The sequence below is a fragment of the Sturnira hondurensis genome, unplaced genomic scaffold (genome assembly GCF_014824575.4).
Source record: "Sturnira hondurensis isolate 20B ecotype Veracruz unplaced genomic scaffold, ASM1482457v3 Scaffold0014384, whole genome shotgun sequence".
Classification (NCBI taxonomy): Eukaryota; Metazoa; Chordata; class Mammalia; order Chiroptera; family Phyllostomidae; genus Sturnira; species Sturnira hondurensis.
Window position 1 is genome coordinate 21,314,923 of NW_028087015.1, and position 25,693 is coordinate 21,340,615.

The window sequence follows — 25,693 nt, forward strand, 5'->3', positions numbered from 1 at the left end:
AGAAAAGTAAATATTGAGGTATTATTGGTATTATTGTAATTATTATCCAGGCCCAACTTAAAACATTTTTTCAACCTATTTTTAATAAGCACCATGCACACTGCTTAAATAAGAAAACTGAAGATTAAAAGACTTGAGACAATGTCATATATTTCTTAAAATTGTGGGACCAAAATTTATATTTTGTCTGCCATTAAGAGAATGATTTCAACCACCCTTCATTGATGTGAAGATAAATTTAAGCTTTTTGGTTTAAATCAACAGGCATTGTATAAGGTATTAAATAGGCATAAAAAAGGAAAGCAATGCTACAAAGAATATTGATGAAAGTCATTAAGAGCAAATAGGGTTGGAGCCTTGAACTTAAAAGGAAAACATAGAACAACTTTATAAGGAATGCAAAGTGATGTAAAGAGCCCAAAAAGAGATATTGAAAGAAGCTGCTAAGAAGCACATCTCCAGGTGGATCTTTGCGTTAGAGGAAAGAGTGCTTCAACTTGCATTCATTCTTATCACTTTTTCCCCTTTCCACCCTGTCAGGCTCCATTTAATAATGAATGAAAGTTATCAAAGTGTATTTACAAGGTACCATACCATGGACTGGTGAATTTAACTTGGCAATTTTCTGATGAGGGAATGATATGGGCAGGAACCTGCAGACACTCTTGTAAGCTGATTTATAGAGCACTGCTGGTTTTGATCTCTGGAAAGATTAGCTGCTCTGACTTTCAAGCTAACATGAGCTGCTTTAAAGATTAAATAAGGTACAGGTTTTAATGGACTTTTATTCATATCCTGCCCTCCAAATCAGGTTAAATCCCACTGAGTCAAATGGTTTAGGTTTTAAATTGCTATTATTTACAACATAAAACATAGTCATGAAGCAACTCAGATTTTCAATGCTAATCTGAAGCATCAAAAAACTAGATGAATGCAAAACATTAATGTATCCTAGCAAAAGTCGAGATTGCACTAGAAAACAAATTCAAGGAAAAAAGTAAAAGTCAAATGGGATTTGTTAACTGTCAAGATTATTTTTAATATATCATCAGTACCCTTTATAAAAGTAAAACAATCATCCTATCTTGAAAATACGTATTCTGTGTGTGTGCACAATATAGAATGAAGAATGTTAACTACATGTGCATGCACATACATATATGTCAATTTCCCTTCATTTTTACAAAACAAAAAACAAATTAATTGAAGCCATGCAGGGTGGTAAAATACTCACTGTCCTTAATCCCACAGAATATACTTGTATTTCAGATCAGGTGTATATTCAAACCATTCACCATCACCCTCATTTTTTAAAGTCAATGATGCTCCATAAGCAAGGACATCCCCCCACACACATATATATACATGTACACACCTGAGCCTGTCACATTGCAACCATTGTCTTTGTCTTCCTGTCTGATTTCTCATGGAATAAGGCATACTGCCATGGGTTGTTTTTGTTCACCTATGATCAAGATTCTAAGCAGGGCCATCTCTATCTTAGTTCAGTTCTTAAAGTCAGTTATCCTCTCTTTTGAATGCTCAGTTTCTTATTTCTTTCTTTTTTCAATGTATGGTTGCCTTTTGTGCATCCCCGCTTGGAAATTGGTGTGCAACCCAGGCATGTGCCCTGACTGGGAATCAAACCGTGATCCTCTGGTTTGCAGGCCCGCACTCAATCCACTGAGCTACACCAGCCAGGGCTTCAGTTTCTTATTTCTATTGACCCTTTACCTATCTGCATAGAAACACACTTTCAAGTTCCTCAATTTACAATGAAAATGTTCATTTCATTATGTCCTCATTAATTTGCTTCATAACTTTTCTCCACCACTTCACTATCAAAGTGAAGAAGGTGTGACTTTTCTTTTTTTTTCTGTTCCCTTTATTCACATTTTCTCTCCAGCACACTAAATTTGTTCTTTTCTCTGTTGTAGCAAAGAAAAATACATGTTTTCTCCAACCAAGTATGTAAAACAAGTAATTGTCCAGACTCTGAAGGTAGACTCCCAAAATCAATTTTCTGTTGATGAATATCTACTTGGCTCCAGTTTTTAATCTCTCCATGATTCAGTTTCTGTAGCCTTGACTTCACTTCTTTAAATGTGATTTGGTTGATTTTTTATCAGGTAAGCTACTAACACTCTTATATTTAATGTCCAAGTGAGTTTTAAAGACATGTTAACAGATCTCCTATCTCAGCTAATCAAGACACAAAAAGCACCTCAAACCTTTCCTGACACTGAGAAAAAACTCTCAACAAATGCTAGTTGCTGTTATTATTATGTTGAAAATGATGATGAGATGACGATGACGATGGTCTGAAAGCTGCTAGTGACAACCACCCTGTCCTCCCTTCCAACAAATACAATTAATATGTATAATCTTAAATTGATTTAAAGCTCTAGAATGTTTACCTTTTATCCATCACTATTTTCCACCTATACTGTCTCCCTCAGGAATTTTCAATGCCAATATTCTCTCCTAGTTTTAATTTTTTCTTCCAAAACTGTATTTCTCTTCTGTAATTCTACTTGTTTTTTTTAAATATTAGTGCTATGTTGATGTTTTTAGGATTCAGAGTTTATATCTCAGAAAGAACTGGTCTATTTCCCTGAATTTCCTTGAGTGAAGACCATTCAAGAAATGAAAAGCAGGCAATACCTTCCTCATCTTTTTAGCCATATTTCCATCTGTCGGTTATTGAACACTTATTGAATGAACTGTGTCAGAAAACATGCTAGATGTTGAGGAGAGTTAAAAAGTATTGTCCTCATGAAGCTTACATTGCATTTAATAAGAATTATTGACATGAAATGAGACCAGCTTACAAAACTTCAATGGCTCTCCATTGGGTAAAATTCCACAAGGCCTTGTGTGCATGTGTACCGACCGACTTAACCACACCCTCTTCCCACTCCAGAATCAACAATGTTATTTGATTTCTTAAGGAACCTAGTTCTTACTCTCCTCAGACTCGGGTTTTTTTCTTTTCTCTTTCTGGAGTGCTTATCCTGAGGCCCTTCACCAACAACTTGTAAGTTTCAATTCCCCGTTCAGCGATCGTGCACCAGCAGACAGGGTCACATAGTCTATATTTTCCCCAATGCCTTTGTATAACACTCCTTCATAGAAAAATGTTTTATTATTGATCTAGGAACTGATGTGATGTTTGATCAATGTCTGTCTGCCCCAGAGACCGGAAGCTCTGTTCAGTCACCCTCGCAGTCTGACTCTGCTCTCTCCCTTGCATAGTTTGTGTGGAGCACAGCCAGAGGCACGCAAGAGGCACTCAGAACGCCTATTGTGGCCAAATAAATGTAGGAAATGAATACTTTTATCACATTTTTGACCCAGGCTCAATTTCAAGAAAAAAGGATTAAAATGAGAATATATCTTAAGTGAAGATGCGCGTGTTTTGTTACACAGACAAATAGTGTCTACCACCCTGTGGTGAAACACTAGTTTGTGTTCTACTTTGGGTGGCATCCAGAAAACAACTCCACCTTGAATTTTAACAATACAACATTATGATTACTAAAAGAATGGATAAGATTTTATACAGTGTACATAGAAAAGTATATACAGAATAGGTAGATTCACCTTAGTATCTACAAGAGCACATGAAGGTAAACTATCTCAGCCTGTGTTCTGAACATATTCTACAGTAGAACACTTTGGAGTACTTGCTAAAAATAAAAAGGCCAATCCCTGGGCCCCACTCACTTCATCCTTTCTGAATCTAAATATGTGACAGTTAGTGCCTAGGGGTCTAAATAGTAGTAGATTTTAAAGATGGCATCATTAAACATTTAAAGACTGAGATACACTGCACTCGGAGTTACATTTAAATTGTTTGTTGGCAATTTTCTGAGTTCCACTTCATTTTTCTAAGGACATGAGAATCATATACTCTTAAAAGAAAAACAATGGGTTCAGCCCAATGGCATATTCTTAAGGGGAAGCGTTGTTAAGGAACATGCATAAAGGACCCATGAAGGAGGGTCCCCCAAAAGACAGCTGAGGGAGGAGAACTGAATGTGGGAGGTGGGGGTGAGTAGGGCAGGGGAGAGTAATGGAGGGAAAATGGGGACAACTGATTGAACAACAGTTTTTTAAAAAAAATAACAAAAAAGAATGGGGGATAGAGTAATAGTTTCACCAAAGCTGGCTTGATGGATCTAAGACCATCAAGTAAAAACTTACATCTTAAAGAGTGTTCCCTGACATGATGAAGATTTTTAAATTAGGTAGAAAGCCTCCTAATGTTACCAGAACATTACTAATATTACTACAACATAGTATAGTGATATTAATAGAACTGACATGGTGATAAACCTGTTATCTGAGAACAAAGATGAGGGGCACGTTCAAAGTGTATTTTAAATCATGTATTTTCAAACCATATAATATTCTTTATAAGACAGTATCCAAAAACTCAGTCACATGTTGCATAATTGAAAGCAATTACCTTTTAAAGAGGAAGTATTTTTACCATCTAATGACCTAACAATATGGATTATTCATATCTCTGCCAAATTTCTATTCATGGAAAAATGAGTTACCTAAATCAATTACATTATTTTCATTTTACCTTCTTTAGGAACAGGATCCCTTCTCTGGTCTCTTTGTCAGTAGAGATGGTGAATATCCCAATACCATCACCATTAATGATGGAGTATGTCATGTCAGCATTTGAACCAGTGTCTGCATCATTTGCCTTGATTTTCCCAACAGCGGAACCAACTTGAGCTGACTCAGGAACATACAGCTGATAGTGCTCTGCAAAATATTTTACATTAAACACTTTGATGATAATGTTTATATTTTACAAGAAAAATGCATTAATTTATTTAGAACATGTCATCCATTGTTTAGAGTATGTCATCCATCTCCCATGTGGAACAATGTTGATCATTCTCAATTAATGTTACAATTTGATTGACACCTTCAACTGGTCTACCTGACTGTGGAGCATCGACCAGGGAAAAATCTCCAGCATGAAACTTCGCAAACCACTTTTGACATGTTCAGTCAGTCACAGAACCTCCCCTATATACTTGCACACATTTGCATGTCAATTATGTTTTTACCTTTCTTGAAATAATGAAGCACAATATACTGAAAATGTCAATTTTCTTCCATCTTTAATATTAAAATAGTTACACAAAAAGTCACCAATTTTGATGTTTTTTTAATGAACACTGATATTACAGCTGTCAATATATAATCTAACAAAATTGTTAGAAAGACACAAGATATTAAGTGAAGTTAAAGACCACTAAGGGTTACTAAATCCATCTTACAGAAAAAAAATTATTTTTTTGCCAACCAATAGTACACCACTTAGTAATGAAATACTTGATTTATATAAACTTTCACACATATGCAAAATAGCCTACATGTAAAAAAATTTTAGATATCTTTATTAAAATATTTTATTAACTCTTTACCTGTAAACAACAGAAAGATAGATGAGGGAAGTTTTCATTCTTAAATGGAGCAAAAACAAACATACCTACTCAAGTATTAGTGTAATCCCCAATCTTTCTTTCTCCAAATAACATGTGAAATTCAAAGGGAAAACAGGAAAAAAACCCAAGCCATGAATGTAAAAGAAAGAAAGATTTTACATTTTTAAAAGATTTTATTTATTTTAGAAAGAAAGGAAAGGAAGGAGAAAGAGAGGGAGAGAGACCTCAATGTGTGGTTGCCCCGCCTGTGCCCTGTACTGGGGACCTGTCCTGCAATGCAGGCATGTGCCCTGACTGGGAAACAAACCAGTGACCCTTTGGTTCACGGACCTGCGCTCAATCCACTGAGCTACACCAACCAGGGCTATAAATGTGATTTTTATTTTGATCAATAAACTTACTTTGGTGTATATATAGCTTGATGTATAAGCTGTGACAAAAAATGTAATAAATATTTTATACATGTATTTCCATGCATTTCCAGTCAGCTTCTAAAAAGATTTAAAGTCATTTTATAATAAAGTCAAAAATAGATTATTAAAATTAAAAATTAAGAATAGAGATAACAGCCCTGGCTGGTGTAGTTCAGTGGATTGAGCGCGGGCCTGCAAACCACATGATTGTGGTTCAATTCCCAGCCAGGGCACATGCCTGGGTTGCAGGCCAGTTCCCAGCAGGGGACGCATGAGAGGCAACCATACATTGATATTTCTGTCCCTCTCCTTCCCTTCCCCTCTAAAGATAAATAAATAAATAAATAAATAAATAAATAAATATTCTTTCTAAAAAAAATAAATAAAGTTGTTTTGTTTTTTAAAAAAAGAAAGAAATTTGGGGGGGGCGGCTTGTGTGAGTATACATGTATGGATACAACCCAGTTGTGAGGGAAAATTTACTATTGCCATTTGCAACAACATCAATAGATGTGGAGAATAATTTGCTAAACAGAGTAAGTTGATAGAAAAAGTTAAGAAGCATTTGATTTCACTCATATGTGGGATGTAAAATTGAAAGCAACCAATCAACAACCAAAGAGAAACACAAACAAAAACTCATAGACGCACACAACAGTATTGTGGTTACCGGGGATAATCCATCTCAGTAATTTTATCGTGCAGCCCAGTCAGCATCTCTACTGTTGCCAATATAATTCCTTAAGGTTCTCTGTTTGAGTTCATGAGAAGGTTATCCACTATAAGAACGTTACCATGTTTTCAAGAACATTAAAGTAGATTAAAAAATACCATCTATACTGCAATTTCACACATACACGTAACCATATATAACCACACATATTATCTAGACAAACACATATCGGTGTGTTAAACAGTATTTTCCCTCATGTATTAGCTTGAGACAGGGAGAGAAAGAAAGAAATAAGAACATAGAGGAACAAAGATAGCATATATTTAATTTTTAGAAATAAATTTTATGATTGGGTTCATAAGCACTTAATTCTTTTTCTTTTTCTCCTTTTTCTTTTTGATGGCACAGGACTTAATTCTTAATTCTCCCTCCTCAAAATAAGGAGAGCATTTTCCTAGCTCCATCCCTGTTCTTACAGTATTTACTAGAGAAAACAGTTATTGTGTTACTAGTTATCAATAATGGAAAGGTATTATACCTAAATTGTGTGGCAGTGAAGAATCACTGGGAAAAAATCCTTCATGGTAAAATAAATTGTTGTTTTATTGGAGGCTGAAGTAATAGGTAATGATTTGATGTAAATTTATGTGCTACAAAGACTCCTCCCAAACCAATCAAAGGGCCCATATTTACATCGCTAAAGATTATGAGACAGAGATATATTTTGTTAGAAGAAGAAAACTACAACCAGCCGTCTGATTTACTGCTGATGGCTAGTAAAAAAGGCTCTTTTTCTTGTATCCATAAGTTTAGGATTTACTTTGGTGTTTATAATCAATATCATCAGGGTACGTTTAGCTCTAGGTAGTGTTTTCCTAGTAAAATATAAAGCACTACCTCAGTCTGAATTCTGAATTTATTTTTTAGACATAAAGATTTTTTTCAGAATGTTAATTTTTTGTTTTTCTTGTTTTTAAAGGAATGTTAACATTCCATTTTTCTTTTCCAACTACTCCTACATAGGTAATGTATTAACTTGCTGATTGGATACAGCTTTTTCTCTACTTGAATTTTATTTCACTGTTTCATACAGTGAAGTCAGAGGCACAGAGTCAATCGTGCATAAATCATTCCACTCGTTCATATCCACTTTCCAGTCACAAATGTCTGTCTGCCTCTCATAGGTAAAAACCCACTGACATGATTTGTGACACTGGATAACTTTAAGCCACAGCATCAGATGTGTTGTGTAGAGGCACCCATGTCACCACAGCCATGAGGAACTAAAACGTCTATTGGAAGAAAACTCACAATCAGGTCAGCACCAAGTACACACGATCCTCTGAGTTCTTATCACTCCACTGTGCGCCGCCCTGGGCTTCCTGGGGCTCTACAATAAAGCTCCAGGAGAGACGAGTGTTCTCTGCATTTTCAGGGTTAGGGGACAGGCAGCACTGGAGCATCTATGCTAATATGTACCAGTGAAAGCTCTTAAATTGAAGAAGTGGTTTTGATAGAAAAAACAAGCTTTGGGGACCTGGCAGTTGATGTTATCTTACAGTCCTTTAAACTAACTCATACTGACTGAGACAGTTGTTTATGCATCACTAAAATTGATATCCAGGTCCACTATAACTTGTTTCTGCTCCCTCCTCTAAGTTCCTATATCGTCTTAGATACCTAATATTTGTCAAAGCAAAAAATACTGATCACTTACATATTTAGATTTCTTTTCTTTTTCTTTTTAATGAATGGTCATGCAGGCAATCATTGAATCTTTTTGTGGAAAATTTAGATAATGTGTGAAGATAGTTTTTCCCTGAATGAGGGGTTTATCATACTGAATGTTTACTACACAACCTATAGCATTTTGATGCCTTAAATTATTTTTCAGCCCTGGCTGGTGTAGCTCAGTGGATTGAGCGTGGGCCTGCCAACCAGAGGATTGAGGTTTGATTCCCAGTCCGGGCACCTGCCTGGGTTGCAGGCCAGTTCCCAGCAGGGGATGCAGTTCCCGGCAGGGGGCGCACAAGAGGCACCCATACATTGATATTTCTCTCCCTCTCCCCTTCCCCTCTAAAGATAAATAAATAAAATCCCCCCCCCCAAAAAAAAACCAAACCACCTATTAAAAATATTTTTCAGGTAGAATTTTCTCATCTGAAAAAGTTAAATATATTGAAACCATTGTGAATGAAATGCCTTAAAAATTAATGATATGACTGACATCAGAAAAATGACAAGTTAGGAAGCTCCATTTCCCATGGAAACATTAAAAAGCCTGGAAACTGGTTGAAAAAGTATTAATTACAGGAGCTCTGGAAAGAGTTGAAGGTTCATAGTAACCAAGCAGGACCCTGGCATCCTGTGCTCTGCCCCCTCCCCTCCCCCCCAGGGACACAGACATCCTGGTCTGCAGGATGTGTTGCTCAGGGCCCAATTCTCTCTACAAAAACATCAACAAAGATGACTGTTAATAAAGTGAGAGAAGATTCTTTTACTAAAATCAAAGACTAAGTGGAGATACAACCACAGATTTTGTAGAAAGAAAATAATTATAAGAGAATACTACAAAAAATTGTACAGTTACAGGATGGATAACTCATAGTAAACTGACAGCGGTTTTGAAACATACAAGCTATAAAGACTGACTTAGGAAGAAATCTGAATTGTTCTTATCAAAAATAAAATCAAAAGAAAATAAAAAGTATTAACAAGCAGTAGCAAATTGAAACACTTGTACATTGCTGTTGCGAATGTAAAATAGTGAATTTTCTATGAAAGACAGTATAGTGATACCTCAAAAATTACACACAGAATTATCATTTTACCCAGTAATCCTAATTCTGGCTACACATGCAAAAAATTGAAGACAGGAACTTGAATATATATCTGCACAGCAATTTCATAGTACCATTATGACTAAAATGGAATCATTTCAAATATCCTTCAGTAGTGAATGGCTAAACAAAATGTAAATTAATACACAATAGAATAGTAACAAACTTTAAAAATGAAATGGTGATGTATATATACCATAGTATAATGGGAGCTTGAAATAGTATGGCAAATGAAATTTAGGAAGGTCAAAATTGTATAATTCTACTTACATGGTGTAACTAGAAAAGTAAAATTCAATGAGAGAAAGGCAAATAGTAGTTACCAGGTACTGAGCGGAGGGGAACGCACAGAGTTAGTGTCCAAAGGGTACGGCGTTTCGGTTTCGCAGATGAAGAGAGTCCTGCAGATGGATGGTACTGAGGATTGCACAGCAATGCAAATGTGTGAACACCACTGGACTGTAATTACGATTAAGGTGGTAAATTTTATGTTATGTAGATTTTATCACAGTAGAAGTTAGGTCAAGATGTGAACAACTGCTTTTTGAATCTTTCTGGAGAATGGCTACAATTGGGATACTATAAATGCAGGAACAATATTATGGCAGGGAGAAACACACAAAAGTGAGAAAGATAATATTACTACAACAACATATAATTTTCTCTAATATGTTAACTGTGCTCTGGTTTGCTGATGGAGAAGCTGAAGTAGGAGTCAGTGCAATGGGCATTATTGAATTTTAGATATCAAATTACTTGTAGAATATTAGTTAAGTTTTTTTCCTCTTCATTTGAATATATGAAGTCTGTCCAGAAGGTCCCCAGCCATGTAATATAAAAAATAGAGACATTTATTGAAGAAGATACAAGAAACATTGTACATGGGACAATGATGCCTCAGTCCCCTTCAAAGAGGGAACCTTGGGACCTCACACAGTTCTCCCAATTGCCACAAGCTGCCCAGCTGTATTTTCCTGAATCTCATCTGTGGTCTGAAATCTCCTCTTTTTCAAAGGTGATTTTAGTTTTGTGAAAAGCCAGAAGTCACAGGGCACCAAATCTGGGTTGTAGGGGGCACTGAGTCACCCAGGTGATTTGACGTTTCACAGAAATAACTCTGCATGAGACACGATGCATGAGTGGGCATGTTGTCATGACAAAGTTATTAATTAGCAGTTGTCCATAGCTATGGCCTTCTGAACCATCCAAATAGTTTCCATGGAGGAATGTTCAAGTTTAACGCAAGATTTGATGCAGATTTATTGCTCTGTCTTAGTCATTTGGAATGTGACAGGCATATAGTTCACGTGCTCACATGATGACCTCTGCCACCCCCACTGCCTAGTACAGTGACGTCCTTGTGGTTCATGCAGGCGTATCCCAGTCCACTCTTCTCGGCTGCCAGGTTACATGAATGCCACGCAAATTATTCTCATTATATTCACAACGGCTGGACTTTTTCTGGACAGACTTCATATATGACTAATTTCTGTTATAGTCTACCTCATTAGGAAGTTGAAGGGTATCTTTAAGTAAGGCTAGTATTGCCTATTTTTGTTTTGATACTATGGAAATATGCATAGCACAAAGCTACAAATATCATTTCATATTTTTGTTTCTGACTGTGGTATAAATTTAATTGCTAGATATTATCCTCTCCACACAGTTTCTTAGAATGCATCATAAAATGCTAATGATTAGCTGAAGTACATTTAAAAAAAAAAGATTTGGGAGGAATAGTAAGAAGGCATTTGGCTCAGTGAAGCTTGTCCCTTTTAACACAGTTTTTTCCCCAGGATAATATTGATTCTAATTGCTTTCTACAAGGCCCATTCTCTAATTCAGTAACTTTGCCAGGTGAGCAAATAAGTCATTCCTAAGATAAACGCAGGCAACAGACTTCCAAACCTGTAATCAAGCTGATCGTTACATTATTGAGACTAATATTTGTAGTACACATATAGTATTTATGTGGTGAAGGAAGTGGCTGCATATAAGGCATATATTTATTTATGGATAATTCTGGGAGAACACTGATTGGCATATAAATGATTATAAACTGTGATACCTGAATTCTCTACATTGCCTGACATTGCCAGGATTAACCAGAGAGTTTCTAAATCTCTCTCTTAAACTATTTTATGCCAACAGTCTCCATTTGAAATGCTACTTTCAAATTATGAAAAAGACACAGAAAGAATAGGGGATTTTTCTGCGTCTAAGAAACTTAGGTTGAATATTAATTATTAATAATTGTATTATGCTCTGCCTACAATGTTTTTTACATGAAGTAAATGACTAATACTATAGCTGCTTAATGTCACACATTAAAAAGATAATTGTCCCAACACAACTGAAGTACAAAGACAATTCTACTTCCCTGTACTCTGAAATAATATCTTTAAAACTCCTTAACACAGCACACTCTGTTTTACAATGTGTCAGCTGTAGCAAAGCTGGTTGTCTGGGGAAAAGTGTTTTGCTCAAAGGAAAAATATTGTGGGCCACTTTTGAATAACTCTCACTTTTAATCATATCATACTCATAAAGAAGTTAAAAGATGGTAAATTTGTAAATTCGAATAAAAAATCATTCCTATTTTCAGCATTCTTTGAACAATTAAAAACTGATTTATAAACACTAGCAACAAAGTATTTCTAAGAAATCTTTGCTTTTGACCATCAACATAAATATCTATACAAAAGAAAGTACAGGGAAAAAATCAATCTATAATTTTGACCTAGTATATAGCCAAATAAATTTAAAACAAATTCTAAAATGACTGACATGTTATGAGTGGTGACTTTCTAAATAGACAACCTTAGATTTTTTAAATGCTCAATTTTAAAATTAGAAAAATGCATGACTCAGTCTTCGCCAGTCTATTCTATGTTTCCACACCTCTGGCTTTATTTTGCTCTTTATTTTGTTCATTAGATTCCTCTTTTAGGTGAAATCATACAGTATTTGTCTTTCACCAACTGTCTTATTTCACTTAACATAATGCTCTCCAGTTCCATCCATGCTGTTGCAAAAGATAGGAATTCCTTCTCTCTTTCTACTGCATAGTATTCCACTGTGTTCCCTACTGGGGACCCAGCCCACAGCCTAGGCATGTGTCCTGATTGGGCATTGAACTGGCAAGCCTTTTATTCCAGGTCATTTTCTTCACTGATACCAATGAGCTTTTTATAAAATATTGCTCCACATTTAAAATCTCTTCTTAAAAAACTGTAATAGCAGATAAAAAAAAAACAAAACAAAACAGTAAAATCTAAGTGGTTTAAAGAAACATTTAAGAACTAAGGAAATATAGTTTGAAAGTAAAAAGATGTAAGACATTACACCATCCACATAGTAACTGATAAAAAGGTCTGCTATGCTATATTAGTATCAGACAAATTGAAATTTAAGAAGTGTTATTAAAGAGAGAGGTTTCGCACTGAAATATTTTCAATCTAGTCTACTCTAGTTCTCAAACACTTACTCAGAGCTTATCTACTTGAAATGAAAATACAGTGCCAGCTTTAAATTAAGATCCAAGCGATAGCAAGCAGACTTGACTCACTTTCTCAGGCTATGGTAGATCAGCAGAAGAAAGAAAAATAAATAAGAACACTATGAGGTAATATTTTTGCACTGCTTGTGCTAGATATTTATATTAGAATCAATCAAAGTAAAGGCGTAAGAAAGATGGCTTGCTCAGACCAGTATCTTTATTTGTATCTTTACATAGTATTTGTATCTTTACATTTGTATCTTTACCAGTATTTGTATCTTTACATTAAGATACAAATGTAAAAATTTGTATCTTAAGAGAAACAATGAGATTGCAGGATCCATTTGATAACTGGATTGGATCTTTATGTAAATTGAATTGTATATAAATTCATGCTTTTCATGAATATCAGCCCTCATACTACATCATTGTTTTCTCCCAGCAGTACACAGTATTTCCCATTGTAGAAGTAGCCATTTGATGAGATATAATGCATGTGGGTAAATAAAAGTACACTACTTAACTGCAAGCTGCTTTTGTTGTTCTGACACTAAATTATTCTGAAAGCAGCAATATGTTATTGTAATACAAGTATAAAATAAAATATCTTTTGAGATTTGTTTTTAACATATTTTATTTATTTATTTTTAGAGAGGGGAATGGAGGGAGAAGGAGACAGAGTGAAATATCTATGTGTGGTTGCCTCTCACACTCCCCCAAACCGGGACCTGGCCCACAATCTGGGCATGTGCCCTGACTGGAAATCGAACCTGAGTCCTTTTGGTTCTCAGGCCGGTTCTCAATCCTCTGAGCTACATCAGCCAGGGACAAAATAAAATATGTTTTAAACAAGTCAGAGTGTGTGCTGACTGTTTTTCAAAACTAAGTGCATCTTGCACTGGCAGGAATGACATCTGTCAGTCATTCTCTATAGACCGTTACTGACTAAGGGAAGGTGGACCCATTAGGTATAATGAGTCCACTCAGAGAGCACACATTTAGCATTTCCTTGTCAGGTAAAATGATTGCTTCACCATGAATGGATGCTTCAACAATAACACTGTTACTACACTCATCACTAGTATAATTTTCTGTTGAACTCTAAAATCAATTCTAATGGACTCGTAAATTTAAAAATGAGTTTACAGATAGAGAAGGGGGGAGAGAGAGAGAAAGGGAGATGCCGTGGTAGCATGGCCGAACATCCACTGAGCCCCTTTTGTGCGGAATTAGGTTTTTTCCTTGATTAAGGTATAAGTTATTAATATCCATCTTAAAAACAGTGGTGGTAGAATCTACTTGAAAACAGACAAGTTAGTATTGTTCATTATAATCAACTTTGTATCCAGTTTAGTTTGGCATTGTGACTCATCTTTTTAAAAATCTTTGAACTTGAGTTTTCTCATCCTATTTAATAATAGCACCTCTGTAAATGTGATAGGTGTATATATGCATATTGCATGGACTGAATTATAAACAACACAAAAATATAGTGTACTTTGTTAAATGGCTTAAAATTTAATCATACAGTATGGCTTAATATAATATGAACCTAACTATGATTTATACTTTTTTTCAGACACACTTTCTTCACTGGGCAAGTGCCAGTGGACCAGGTGACATAACCTTATCCCCAGAACTAATACTTTAAAGTGATTTTGCAAAACTGTGAACTTGACTTGCTTGTCTTTTAGCAAAGGTAGTTTGACAGAGTATTTAAATTCAACTCATTCACTTACTCATTAGTACTCATTTTTCAAGGGCTGGGTGCTGATTTGAATGCTTAAGTTTACAGAGGCAATTCAAGCATCACTCTTACTTAGAGGGATGCAAGGTGGTTATGGAGATATGCACCTATGGTGATAAATGTAACCTGAAAGTCCATGGAAAGTGCTATGTGACAGGAAATCAAGATTAATTAACTTTGCTCATTCTGCAACAAAATTCAGAAAAACTCATTCCAGGGTTTTTAAACAGAGAACTGTGAGTATGGAGAATTCTGGGTCAAATTAAGGCCACACCAAGTGGGACCATGTTAGGAACAGGCAGTGCTCCATGTGGCTGGGCCTGGGCACTACGGAGACCAGTATTAGACGATAAAGCTGGGGAGGCATGTAGCACTGACTCCTGAAGAGCCATTGCTGATATACTACACTGTCTATTTTATTAGTTTTTAAATACCACATGTAAGAAGAACATAAGGGACAGATCCTCTATAGGCCTTTTATAATAAAAGATTATTCTATAAAATGTCATCTACAGTTCTGCCGCACTGAAAATACTCAAATATAGTTATTTGTCCCTCATTATGAAGATGTCTTAAATATCCCTTCCTTCTGAACTAGTTTATGCTCTTCATTCCCAAGGCCCACCCACATTCTACTCTGAGACTCTACCTTATTATATGAGAGGTACTTTGCTGCTGGATGGTGCGTGTATGTGTGTGAAGAGCATTCATTCCTAATATAAAGGATTCCTTTTTAAACTTCAGCCAAAAAGGTACACATGCTATCATTGTGCATGAGAATGTCCATATCAATATTTATTTTGAACATCTCTATGAATAACTTAGTGATCCATAAATACTTTAGCAAATGCAGGGTATCATTACTCAGTACAATTACACCTTTTAAAATATTTACCTGTGAAAGCCAGTGAAACACATACCTATAACACCGTGACAATTACCTACCAGGTTTAGGAGACAATCAATTGAATGATTTCTTTATCTCATTCATATCATAGAAGGGAGACCATACAGCACAAATACAAAATATTCCATGTATGACAGCAACATGACATTACGTATTCACATATTTTGTTTTGCTTTGCATAAACGACTAGTAATAAATTCAAATGAGGAGAAACAGGTACATACTTTGAGGAAACCGCGGGGGATTGTCGTTGACATCTGTCAGGGTGATGTTCACTGTTGTCGACCCCGAAAGCCCTCCTACTTGTCCGGCCATGTCTTTGGCTTGAATGACCACCGAGTAGTGTTCTCTGGCTTCTCTGTCCATGTTATGTAAGGCAGTTCTAATAACTCCTGTAACACATATTTAACAACCCACTGTGAGTTACACAATAAATGAGAACTAACATAGAAATATTTCTCCTTTTTTTTTCTATTTTTTCAGTGAAATACTTCTGAGGGATAAGCCAGGCTTTTGAGACAAAGAGCACCTTAACCATATTACTAAATTGTCTAATGGGAACATTTACTACAGGCACATGTCACAAGTCATTCTATTCACGGCAAACTAACACACCCATTTCCTCACCCCTCGGGGCAGACAGCTCCCAGAAGGCACTGCAACAGGCGCTTGTTTGTTCTGTTGTGTGTTCAACATCCACAACTTGTGCTCCTCAGTTGAGATGATCTGAGGTTAATTTCCCTCTTTACAGGACAATTTACATAGTTTCTTAACATGGTTGTCAAAGTTTGATGATGGAAACCATTGGAGAAGTGTGGATACTTGAAGAAAGATTATAGGTGGGGGCATTTTAATTTACAAGATCTCTGGGAAAGTCCAACCATTGTTAATATAATGAGAGTGCTTTGGGTGACATGGCTACAACCTGGCAGCCAAGGAGAGTGGACTGGAATGTGCATTTGGGAACAATGACAACTTCACTGTACTAGTCAGTGGGGGCAGTAGACACTGTTGAGCGAGCATGTGTACTGTGTGGCCAGCACATTCAAAAGGACCGAACTAATAGAGCCACAAATCCGTGTCAAATTTTGTGTTAAGCTTGAATATTCCTCTATAGAAACTATTTGGATGATTCAGAAGGCTGCAGCTATGGGCAAATGGTAATTGGCAGCTTCATTACAATAACACGCCTGCTCATGCGTGATGTCTCGTGCCAAGTTTTTAGGCAAAACATCAAGTTACCCAGGTGACTCAGACCCCCTATAGCCCAGATTTGGTGCTCTGTGATTTCTGGCTTTTCTCAAAACTGAAATCACCTTTAAAAGGGAAGAGATTTTTCAGGAAAATACAATGAGGTAGCTGATGGCGATTGGGAGAACTTTGCAAGGTCCCAAGGTGCCTACTTTGAGGGAGATGAGACATCATTGCCCTATGTACAATGTTTCTTGTATCTTGTGTCTTCTTTAGTAAATGACTCTATTTTTCTTCTTAAATGGCTGGATACTTTATGGACAGACTTTCATATATCAAGACTAAGAAACTCAGTACTATTTTTTGTCAAAAAATAAAAATTATTATAAAACTAGATATAAGTACATAAGCAAAATAGAGAAAATGATGAGATTGCTTACAAAAATCACATGAAAACATTATATTGTTTATCTTATAAGGACAAAGGAGGTATTCAGTGGCCTTTTTTTCAAAAATTAATACTTGGATCCAATAAAGAAATAAAAGTACTGTATATCCATTTATAATTACATATAAGTAAACAGACACATGTAAATTAGATAGCTTTGTTCAGAGAGGCCTAACTTTAAAAATGAAACACATTTCCCAGAGGATCAAGTTTACCCAAGCAATATTTACAGTCATAAAATTAAAAAAAAAAAACCCGTCCTCTATATAGATGATCTATATTATTAACAAATATCTAAATGAAGACAAATATAAATTACGTGGATGTAGACATATAATATAAAATGTATGTGGTACTCCAAGCACCAGTCAGCATTTCACAACCACCGTTTTATTTGCATTAAACACATCTGCACCAAGCCACTCTGAGAAAGACACCAACACGACTTCAATCAAACACACACTTGATTAGTTAGCAGCACAATTCACAGCACGATGCCAACTTATAATAACTGCTAACTATAGAGTTTAACACATTGGCAGACAATATCTTGATATAATGAAAGATAATTGGTTGTATATTCAAGTTAAAAATAGTCCTTTAAAAGTGGAATGGAAGAGTCAATCACTTGTTTTGAATATAGAACACTGAATAGTTGGATTTTTTTTTAACTGATGTGACGGTGTGTGCAATGGACTTTGAGGGGAGAGCCTGAGGCACCAGGAAAGCAGATACCGTGACTTTTAAAATGTTTGAATATATAATTGAAGAGTGCAGGAAAACTTTCCTGAAGCTAAATACAAATGGAAATTATTCTTATCAAACATTATAATAATATGATAATAAATGATTAATCTAATTTATGCATATAAAAAGTCTCAAGCATCTTTTAAAAAAAGGAACAATGTTTTATCACATATAATAATTATGTAAGAAATAATTAAGTTGATGCACAAGTGAATGAGGTGAATTTTGTTAACATGTGTCATGAAAAAATATATATTTTCTACTATTTGAAACAGAGCAAAGATGCCATTGTAAAAAGAACACATTATAAGTGGGGCTTTCCTGTGGTGGGAAGAAGTATGGGATTGATACAGGGTGCAGCCAAGAGGGGGGGCCCAAAAGGGATTTGGAATGGGGTCCAGAACTCAAGGTGTCTAGGAAATATTGGAGAGACATGTAAGATGTCCTCACCCCTGCCCCCACAGGTGTGAACTGGGGGAAGGGACACATAGAGTAGAACATGCAGGACTCTTTTGTACAGTCCCAGCCTTGCAGCTAATCCATGGCATGGCCACTTAACATATCTATAGTCTTTGGCTGTTTGCTTAGATGTGCTAAATAGCGGAGGCCATGCTTGGAGCCAGGGGGATGGAAGTCACTTCCTCCATGATGTAACTGGGGGGCAGGTCCCCTGAGTTACAGTGCCTGCATGGGAGCTTGGAGAAGATTGGCTTCATGACTTGGAGCCACCCCTGCCCAGTCTCATGATGACAGCCCAGTAAACTTGGAATAATACAGGAATGCTGGCAGGTGTAACTGATTGTAGGAGGAGTTGGACGTGGGGGTAGAGAGGAAGACTGGCACAGGGATTTAAACAGAGACATAGCAGCCATTGAAAAGAGTACCATGTAGCTTTGACAGAGTGTGGAACCCTGTAGCTGGGGGTAGAGAGAATTGCCACTCGGCTTTGCCAGAGTGGCAACTCTCCCCTCTCCCCAGCTTTGGAGGACAAGAGAGATCCACATGGTCTGGCCAGAGTGCAGACCCCTGCAGCTTTGGTAGAATAGGCCCACGCAGCTTCGGGTGCTCCCTTTGGACACATGGCCTGGGAAAAAGGAGAGACTTTGCCTGGAAAATGGGTACAAAGAACTCTTGCCAGTAGACCACGAAAAGGTGCCACATGACTTTGGATTAATTAGAGATCCTGCCGGACGGTGACTGATGGTGCCAGTGGCCTGGAAACACGGACATGTTCTTTTCTTGAGTTACAGTAGCCTGAATTAGGGCAGGGAGAGAAGGCAGCACTGTGGGCATCTGTGGGTTTCCTAAAGGACTTTGATATTTTAGTGAAGATGTTAGGTCACTACTTTAATTCTGTATAGCATTAAATAAACATTGCCTTTCCTTTTCACACATCTATGACATCGAGAGATGTCTTTCCTCTAGGGCAGTGAACATAACAAACCTTGGCCCTTGTTGTTCTGTAACAGAATCTCTGTCCAGGATAAGGCTTTATGGCCAAAGAATTAAAGTAACATCCTGCAGAATATAAATACATAAGTAAGAAGAATCAATCATTACAAAATAAATGTTAGGTGTCTATTTTATAAAAATGATAAGGGCAACATGGAGGAAGGACTGAATGTGGGTGGTGGGAGGTAGGGGTGGGTAGAGTGTGGAGAGTGATGGGGGGAATGGGGACAACTGTAAGTTAATGACAATAAAAACTAAAACATATATATATATATATATATATATATATATATATATATATATGTTATTCATTTAAGAGAATCAGAAAAGAAGTCAGCACAACCCCTTGTTTTATATTGTATGGACTTCATTGATTTCATCGCATTGCCATTATCTCCCTTCTTTTATAATAGAGATACTTTTGACACAAAATGGGGAGAAACTTGTCAGTCAAATTTGCATATGGAAAGAAAAGAGCACATCCAGAACTGACACATACTTCTCAGGTGGATTGTCTAAAGATCCATTTAAATTCACAGCTCTCTTGAGAATGGCCTGGTTACACGAGCTGGCCATGACCTCTCATGAGGACACAGAGGACACAGAGGTAACATAACAGTTACAGAGGTAACTGTTACGGTCAAAATTGCCATAACAACATGATGCCAGTACAAACATTCCCTTTCCAACATGTAGCTCAGATTCTTGTAAGCAGGATGGTCTAGAACACTGTCATACACAGTACTTTTTTTTTTCTTTAAATAGACTATTTAGAGTATAAGGTACCTCTTCCTGCCTATACACAGCTTCCCCCACTATCAGCACCCTGCACCAGAATGGTTCGTTCGTTACAACTAATGAATCCATATTGACATATCTTTTTCAGCCAAAGCCCATAGTTTCCTTTAGGGTTCACTCTTGGTGTTACACATCCCATACCTTGGACAGATGTATTAATGATGTGCATCCAGCATTAAAATATCACACAGTATACTTCAACTGCCCTAAAAATCTTCTCTGCTCCACCTACTCATCCTCCCTCCCCTCAACCTCTGGAAACCACTAAGTTTTTTAGCATCTTCAGTTTTGCTTTTTCTAGAATGTCATATAAGTGAAATCATACAGTATATAGCCTTTTCACCTNCAGCTTCCCCCACTATCAGCACCCTGCACCAGAATGGTTCGTTCATTATAACTAATGAATCCATATTGACATATCTTTTTCAGCCAAAGCCCATAGTTTCCTTTAGGGTTCACTCTTGGTGTTACACATCCCATACCTTGGACAGATGTATAAATGATGTGCATCCAGCATTAAAATATTACACAGTATACTTCAACTGCCCTAAAAATCTTCTCTGCTCCACCTACTCATCCTCCCTCCCCTCAACCTCTGGAAACCACTAAGTTTTTTAGCATCTTCACAGTTTTGCTTTTTCTAGAATGTCATATAAGTGAAATCATACAGTATATAGCCTTTTCACCTAGTAATAAGCATTCATGATTTGATAGCTTACTTCATTGTAGTGCTGAATAATAGTCCATCATCAATGTAACACTATTTATACATTTACCTATGGAAGGACATTTTGGTTGCTTCTAAGCTTTGGAAATTATAACTACATGGCCATAATAACTCTGTATAGGTTTTTGTGTGGACATAAGTTTTTAATTCCATTGAGTAAATATCAAGGAGTGTGATTTCTGGAACTTATGGTTAAAAGTATGTTTAGTTTTATAAGAAACCTCTCTTCAAAAGTGGTTCTGGAAAACTGAACGGATACATGCCAAAAAATGAAACTGTACCCCTCTTATACCATATACAAAAAGAAACTCAAAATGGGTTAGTCTTAAATGTAAGGCCTAAAACCACAAAACTCCCAGAATAAAATATATGAAGTAAACTATTTGATATCAATATGACTAATATCATTATGGACATCTCCCCTTGAGCAAGAGAAACAAGGAAAAAATAAACAAATGGTACTAAATCAAACTAAAAACCTCAAGACAATGAAGGAAGTCTTCAATAAAACAACAAAGGCAACCTACTGAGTGGGAGAATATACTCACAAATGATACTGCTAATAAAATATTGATGCTTATTTTTAAGTGAGTTGTTTTCTTATTGAGGTTTAAGAGTTCTTTGTATATTTTAGAAAACAATCCATTATCAAATACCTATTTTTCAAATATTTTCTGCAAGGCTATAGCTTATTTTCTTATTCTCTTGACAGTTTCTTTCACAGTACAGAAGTTGCTAAGTTTCCTTTGAAATTCAACTTTCCAATGATTTATTTTATAGATCATGATTTTGTATTTTATTTAAAAGTCATTGTTAAATTCAAGGTCATGGAGACTCTCTCGTATGTTAACTTCTAGGAATTTTATGTTTTTGAATATCATATTTAAAAATCCAAGGGTGTAATGTCTCTGTCATGTTTTTGCATGGGTATTCTCATTTGTCTCCACACTATTTGTTGAAAGATTATCTCTTCTCCACTGTGTAATGTTTCCTTCTTTGTCAAATATTAGTTGACTATAGGCATAACAGTCTACTTCCGGGCTATTTTTCTATTCTTTCTTTCTTTTCTTCTAAGTCCATTATTTCTATCCATTAGGGCTCGACCCTCCTGATCTAATCTAACCTAAAATACCTTCCAAAGTCTCCATCTCAAAATACCATTGTATTGGGAATTAGAGTTTCAACATATAAATTTGGGGAAATACAAATATTCTGTCCATCGTTGGTTTGAAAACTCACCTCTCATACACAGAGATCAAAAAAAGAGGCAGACCATTCCCAATTGGTAGGTGGAAGTTTTAATAAGCAAGGAGACTTACATACAAGCTTGTTCTAGGTGGCTGAAGACCAGGAGAGCTCAAATCCACACTTTAGAACCTTAAGAGTTCATACAGAGACCTTACTGGGTTCAGGCACATACACATTCTAACCACACATTGCTCTCTCCAAGCTGAGTCCTTCAAAACAGCTTCCTCTATGGGAACTTCGGCAATGAGCATTATTCAACGGGGAGAGGATGAGTGAGGAGCCTCTGACTGCTCTGATCCAGCTCCAGGACAAATCGGTCTCCATGACTTCCCTGGACATCTATAAGGACCACAAGTGATTCCAGTACGAGGTGGTCAAGAACATACTTTGAAAAGCCACGACTGGAAAGACAAAATTCTACCAGTATGTGTTTATACTGTTTTGTATTTACTATATCACATCATGCCAATAAACACATACACATACGGAAAACATGCATGCATACAAATGAAAATAATATGCAATGGTAATGTATCTTTTGAAAACTATGAAATCTAAACTTACATACAAGGCTCAACTATATTTACACAGCTCAAGTACGAAATGAAGCTTTATTTATTTTTTTGTTTGGGTTTTTCTGCCACATATGCCCATGTACATGGCATCACAATCTAACTTAATTTTGTCTTCCAAATAAACTTAATCAGAACATAACACACATGACATTTTATCCAGTAAATCTGTAAAGAAAAACATACAAAGCAGCCGTATTAATTACCAGCAATCATCACATTGCTTATTTGTTTGAAAAAGAGAAAACTCCTCCATTTACAATACGTATTAGGTAGTAGGTAATGGCATATTCTGAATGTTGGCGGGGCATGCTTCCCTAGCAATGTTTACTTTGAAATTGTTAGAGGGAATTGCTGCCTTTATTCTCTTGTGATGCTGGGCTGAAACAACAGGATGTGATTACCTTTGTATTATTTTGCTTTGTTTCTTATTACTTTCCTGGTAAACGATTGTCAGTACCCTGCTGCCTGCAAATTACCTATTGACTACCGCTTCCCAATCACCCTGATATGTAGGGGCTTGTGACTGGGAATTACCCTCTGTGGAATACAAGGTTATAGCATTGAAAACTCATCTGTATTATAAACATTGCTCGTTGCATCCAGCTCACAGGTCTGCCATATGTTTATGTTCCCTGAATGATGAGATTCATATACAGCAATAGAGTCTCCAAAATGTTTTCTTTCGTTTTTAGTCACTTAAAAGAATTTAAGATTTAAATGACAAATTTGGTTCATTAGATATTGCCCCAGAAGACTTCAAAATGAAATCCCTAAAAGGCTAGAAAAAATACACAAGAATGCACATTCAAATTCCTACAGAAATCTCCAAGGTGCACATGTGTGTTTATAAGAGAAGCTGTTTATAAGATAAACTGTGTTTATAATTTGCTTCAATGTCTGAACTGCACATATGCACTTCGGCTTGAATGCTTAGTTTACGCCTTTATTTGCTTAATTGTTCATCCATTCAGTGTCTAATATGTCATTATGTAATATCTCTTACAAGGTGCTGGATCCCCAGTGCTTCTCTCATTGGGCACAAGGGCCAGTTAATAACAAAATCATGTGGGACATCAATTACCATGTCATGGCAAGGATGTCACCGCAGACCTACTGCATCAGAATCTGGGGGAATGGGCCCAACATCACCATTGTTGACAAGCTCCTTTCCTGAATCTCATGAATGGTCAAATTTGAGATATCAATCTAGAGATGAAAACACATACTATGTCCTCAAGGTGCTCATGTATCAGTGGAAGATCTGTTTATTTAAGATAATATGAGGATCCAAGATGGCAACAGAGCAGGCAGAAGCTACACTAACCTCCTACCAAGACCAAACTGAAGTTAGAACTAAATTGTTAGGAAGGTCAACCCGAATGACAAACGAGAACTGGCTAGAGAGAAGCCTTATAGCCAAGGACTTACAGAAGAGACCACGTTGAGACTGGTATGTGGTACAAAGGTGTAAGAGGGCTGAAGGGGCTCCCAAGGGTGGCAGCTGAGGTTTCAGAGGATTGTCTCAGGTGTACGGGGTAGGGTATTCACCCTGAGAAACATGGGGTCTACACCCCAAGCTTGGCTCCCCAGCCTAGAGCACCAGAATGGGGAAAGTTTTCCACAAAACATTCAGCTGTAAAAAGCAGTGGGGTTTCTGTCCCCCAGGGAGAGATGGCTACGGTGGGTGCAGCTACCCTGTTTGAAGGTCCAAAGCCTTCCAATGGACAGGATTCATTTGTAGCCACTTAACCTGGGTTCTGGCTGGAGGAGAGCAGTGTGGACTACAGCTGCATGTGGAGAGTCTGGGGCTGCTGACTCCTGGGAGAAAGCTGAGGGTCAGCCACCAGGGTACCAGTGCTGTCATTCCCCATACTGCAAAAGCCATCCTCCTCAGACAGGCAGTTCCCTCCATGGGGCACCGGCCTGGGGAGAAGAAACTGCTCCACTAGGAGACATCCTGCTCGTCCCACCCTGTGCAGCGTAAGCACTACTGAGGAGTACACCTGGAGGCTCTTTCAGTGACTAAGCCTGATGGGCAGAGGTTTAGTAAGGTTAATAAGCCCCACTAATAATTTTCCACAAGATGACACTTAACATTTTGTCACTTAAAATTTGTCTTTCCAGCTGCCTGATTGTGGTGAGCTAAGTATCTGGGAGATTCTTCATGTTACTATTCAATTTCTTTCTGTTTTAACATTTAGTATATTATGTGCTGGTCTGTTCAGTATACATTCTGAATATTCCCTACTGACTCTGTAAAGATCATGCCACTTCCACAACACCTCGTCTGTACTGAAAGCAACTAAATTTAGACACTAATTTTTATGTATCCATTGGCAACATAGTTTCGAAATCTCTTTTTTCACTCATTACCAATTCCATGTATGTTCAAAGTGTTTATGACATATGAGTAGAGCTTATGACATTAGAATATATGATTCAAGCGTTTACTGATAAGGGAATAGATAGGCAAATCTGTAAAGCTCAGTAGTACAAAAACTATAATTTCTTAAATGGCAAACCAAACCCAGACTTCGGAGGCCAGAATATTGAAATGGACAAGCGTGACCCGAGAGTGCTGTGAAGGAGAATGGCAGGCTTGTACGCTATGGAAGGGCAGGCGGAGAAGCATGATGTCCATGGGAAGGTGAACTGACACAAACAAAGGTGTGTGTCTGGGAGTGCAAGACTGTAGGGACAAGACTGGTATCATTAGAAAATGATTGTATGAGAACAGTAGACAGAACAGGTTCTCAGTGAATATTAAAACACTCTCTAAATATTTCTTTTGTCCCCCTCAAGTTGTTAACAGTGGAAGTGGAGTTATTTCAGTCTCGCAAGGAAGGGGTTTCCTGACACATGCACAGGATAGGGCTCTGAAGTGAACTTCATGATGATATAAAATTCAGGTGATTCCTGCCCTGACTTCCCAATGTCCCATCTCCACCTGTCTC

The 25,693-nt window shown here is 36.9% G+C and overlaps 1 protein-coding gene across 3 annotated transcripts in view; it reads right to left on the reverse strand.

The window, feature by feature from the left end:
* The window catches only part of CDH18 (cadherin 18), a 389,486-nt gene that overhangs the window by 75,723 nt on the left and 288,070 nt on the right, over positions 1-25,693 (reverse strand). For all 3 annotated transcript variants that reach the window (XM_037063042.1, XM_037063044.1, XM_037063043.1), the window contains exons 5-6: positions 15,778-15,945; positions 4,595-4,782 (exon numbers count right to left, since the gene is read on the reverse strand). In XM_037063042.1, the coding sequence (XP_036918937.1) occupies positions 4,595-4,782; positions 15,778-15,945 (356 nt within the window). The remainder of the gene's footprint in view (positions 1-4,594; positions 4,783-15,777; positions 15,946-25,693) is intronic.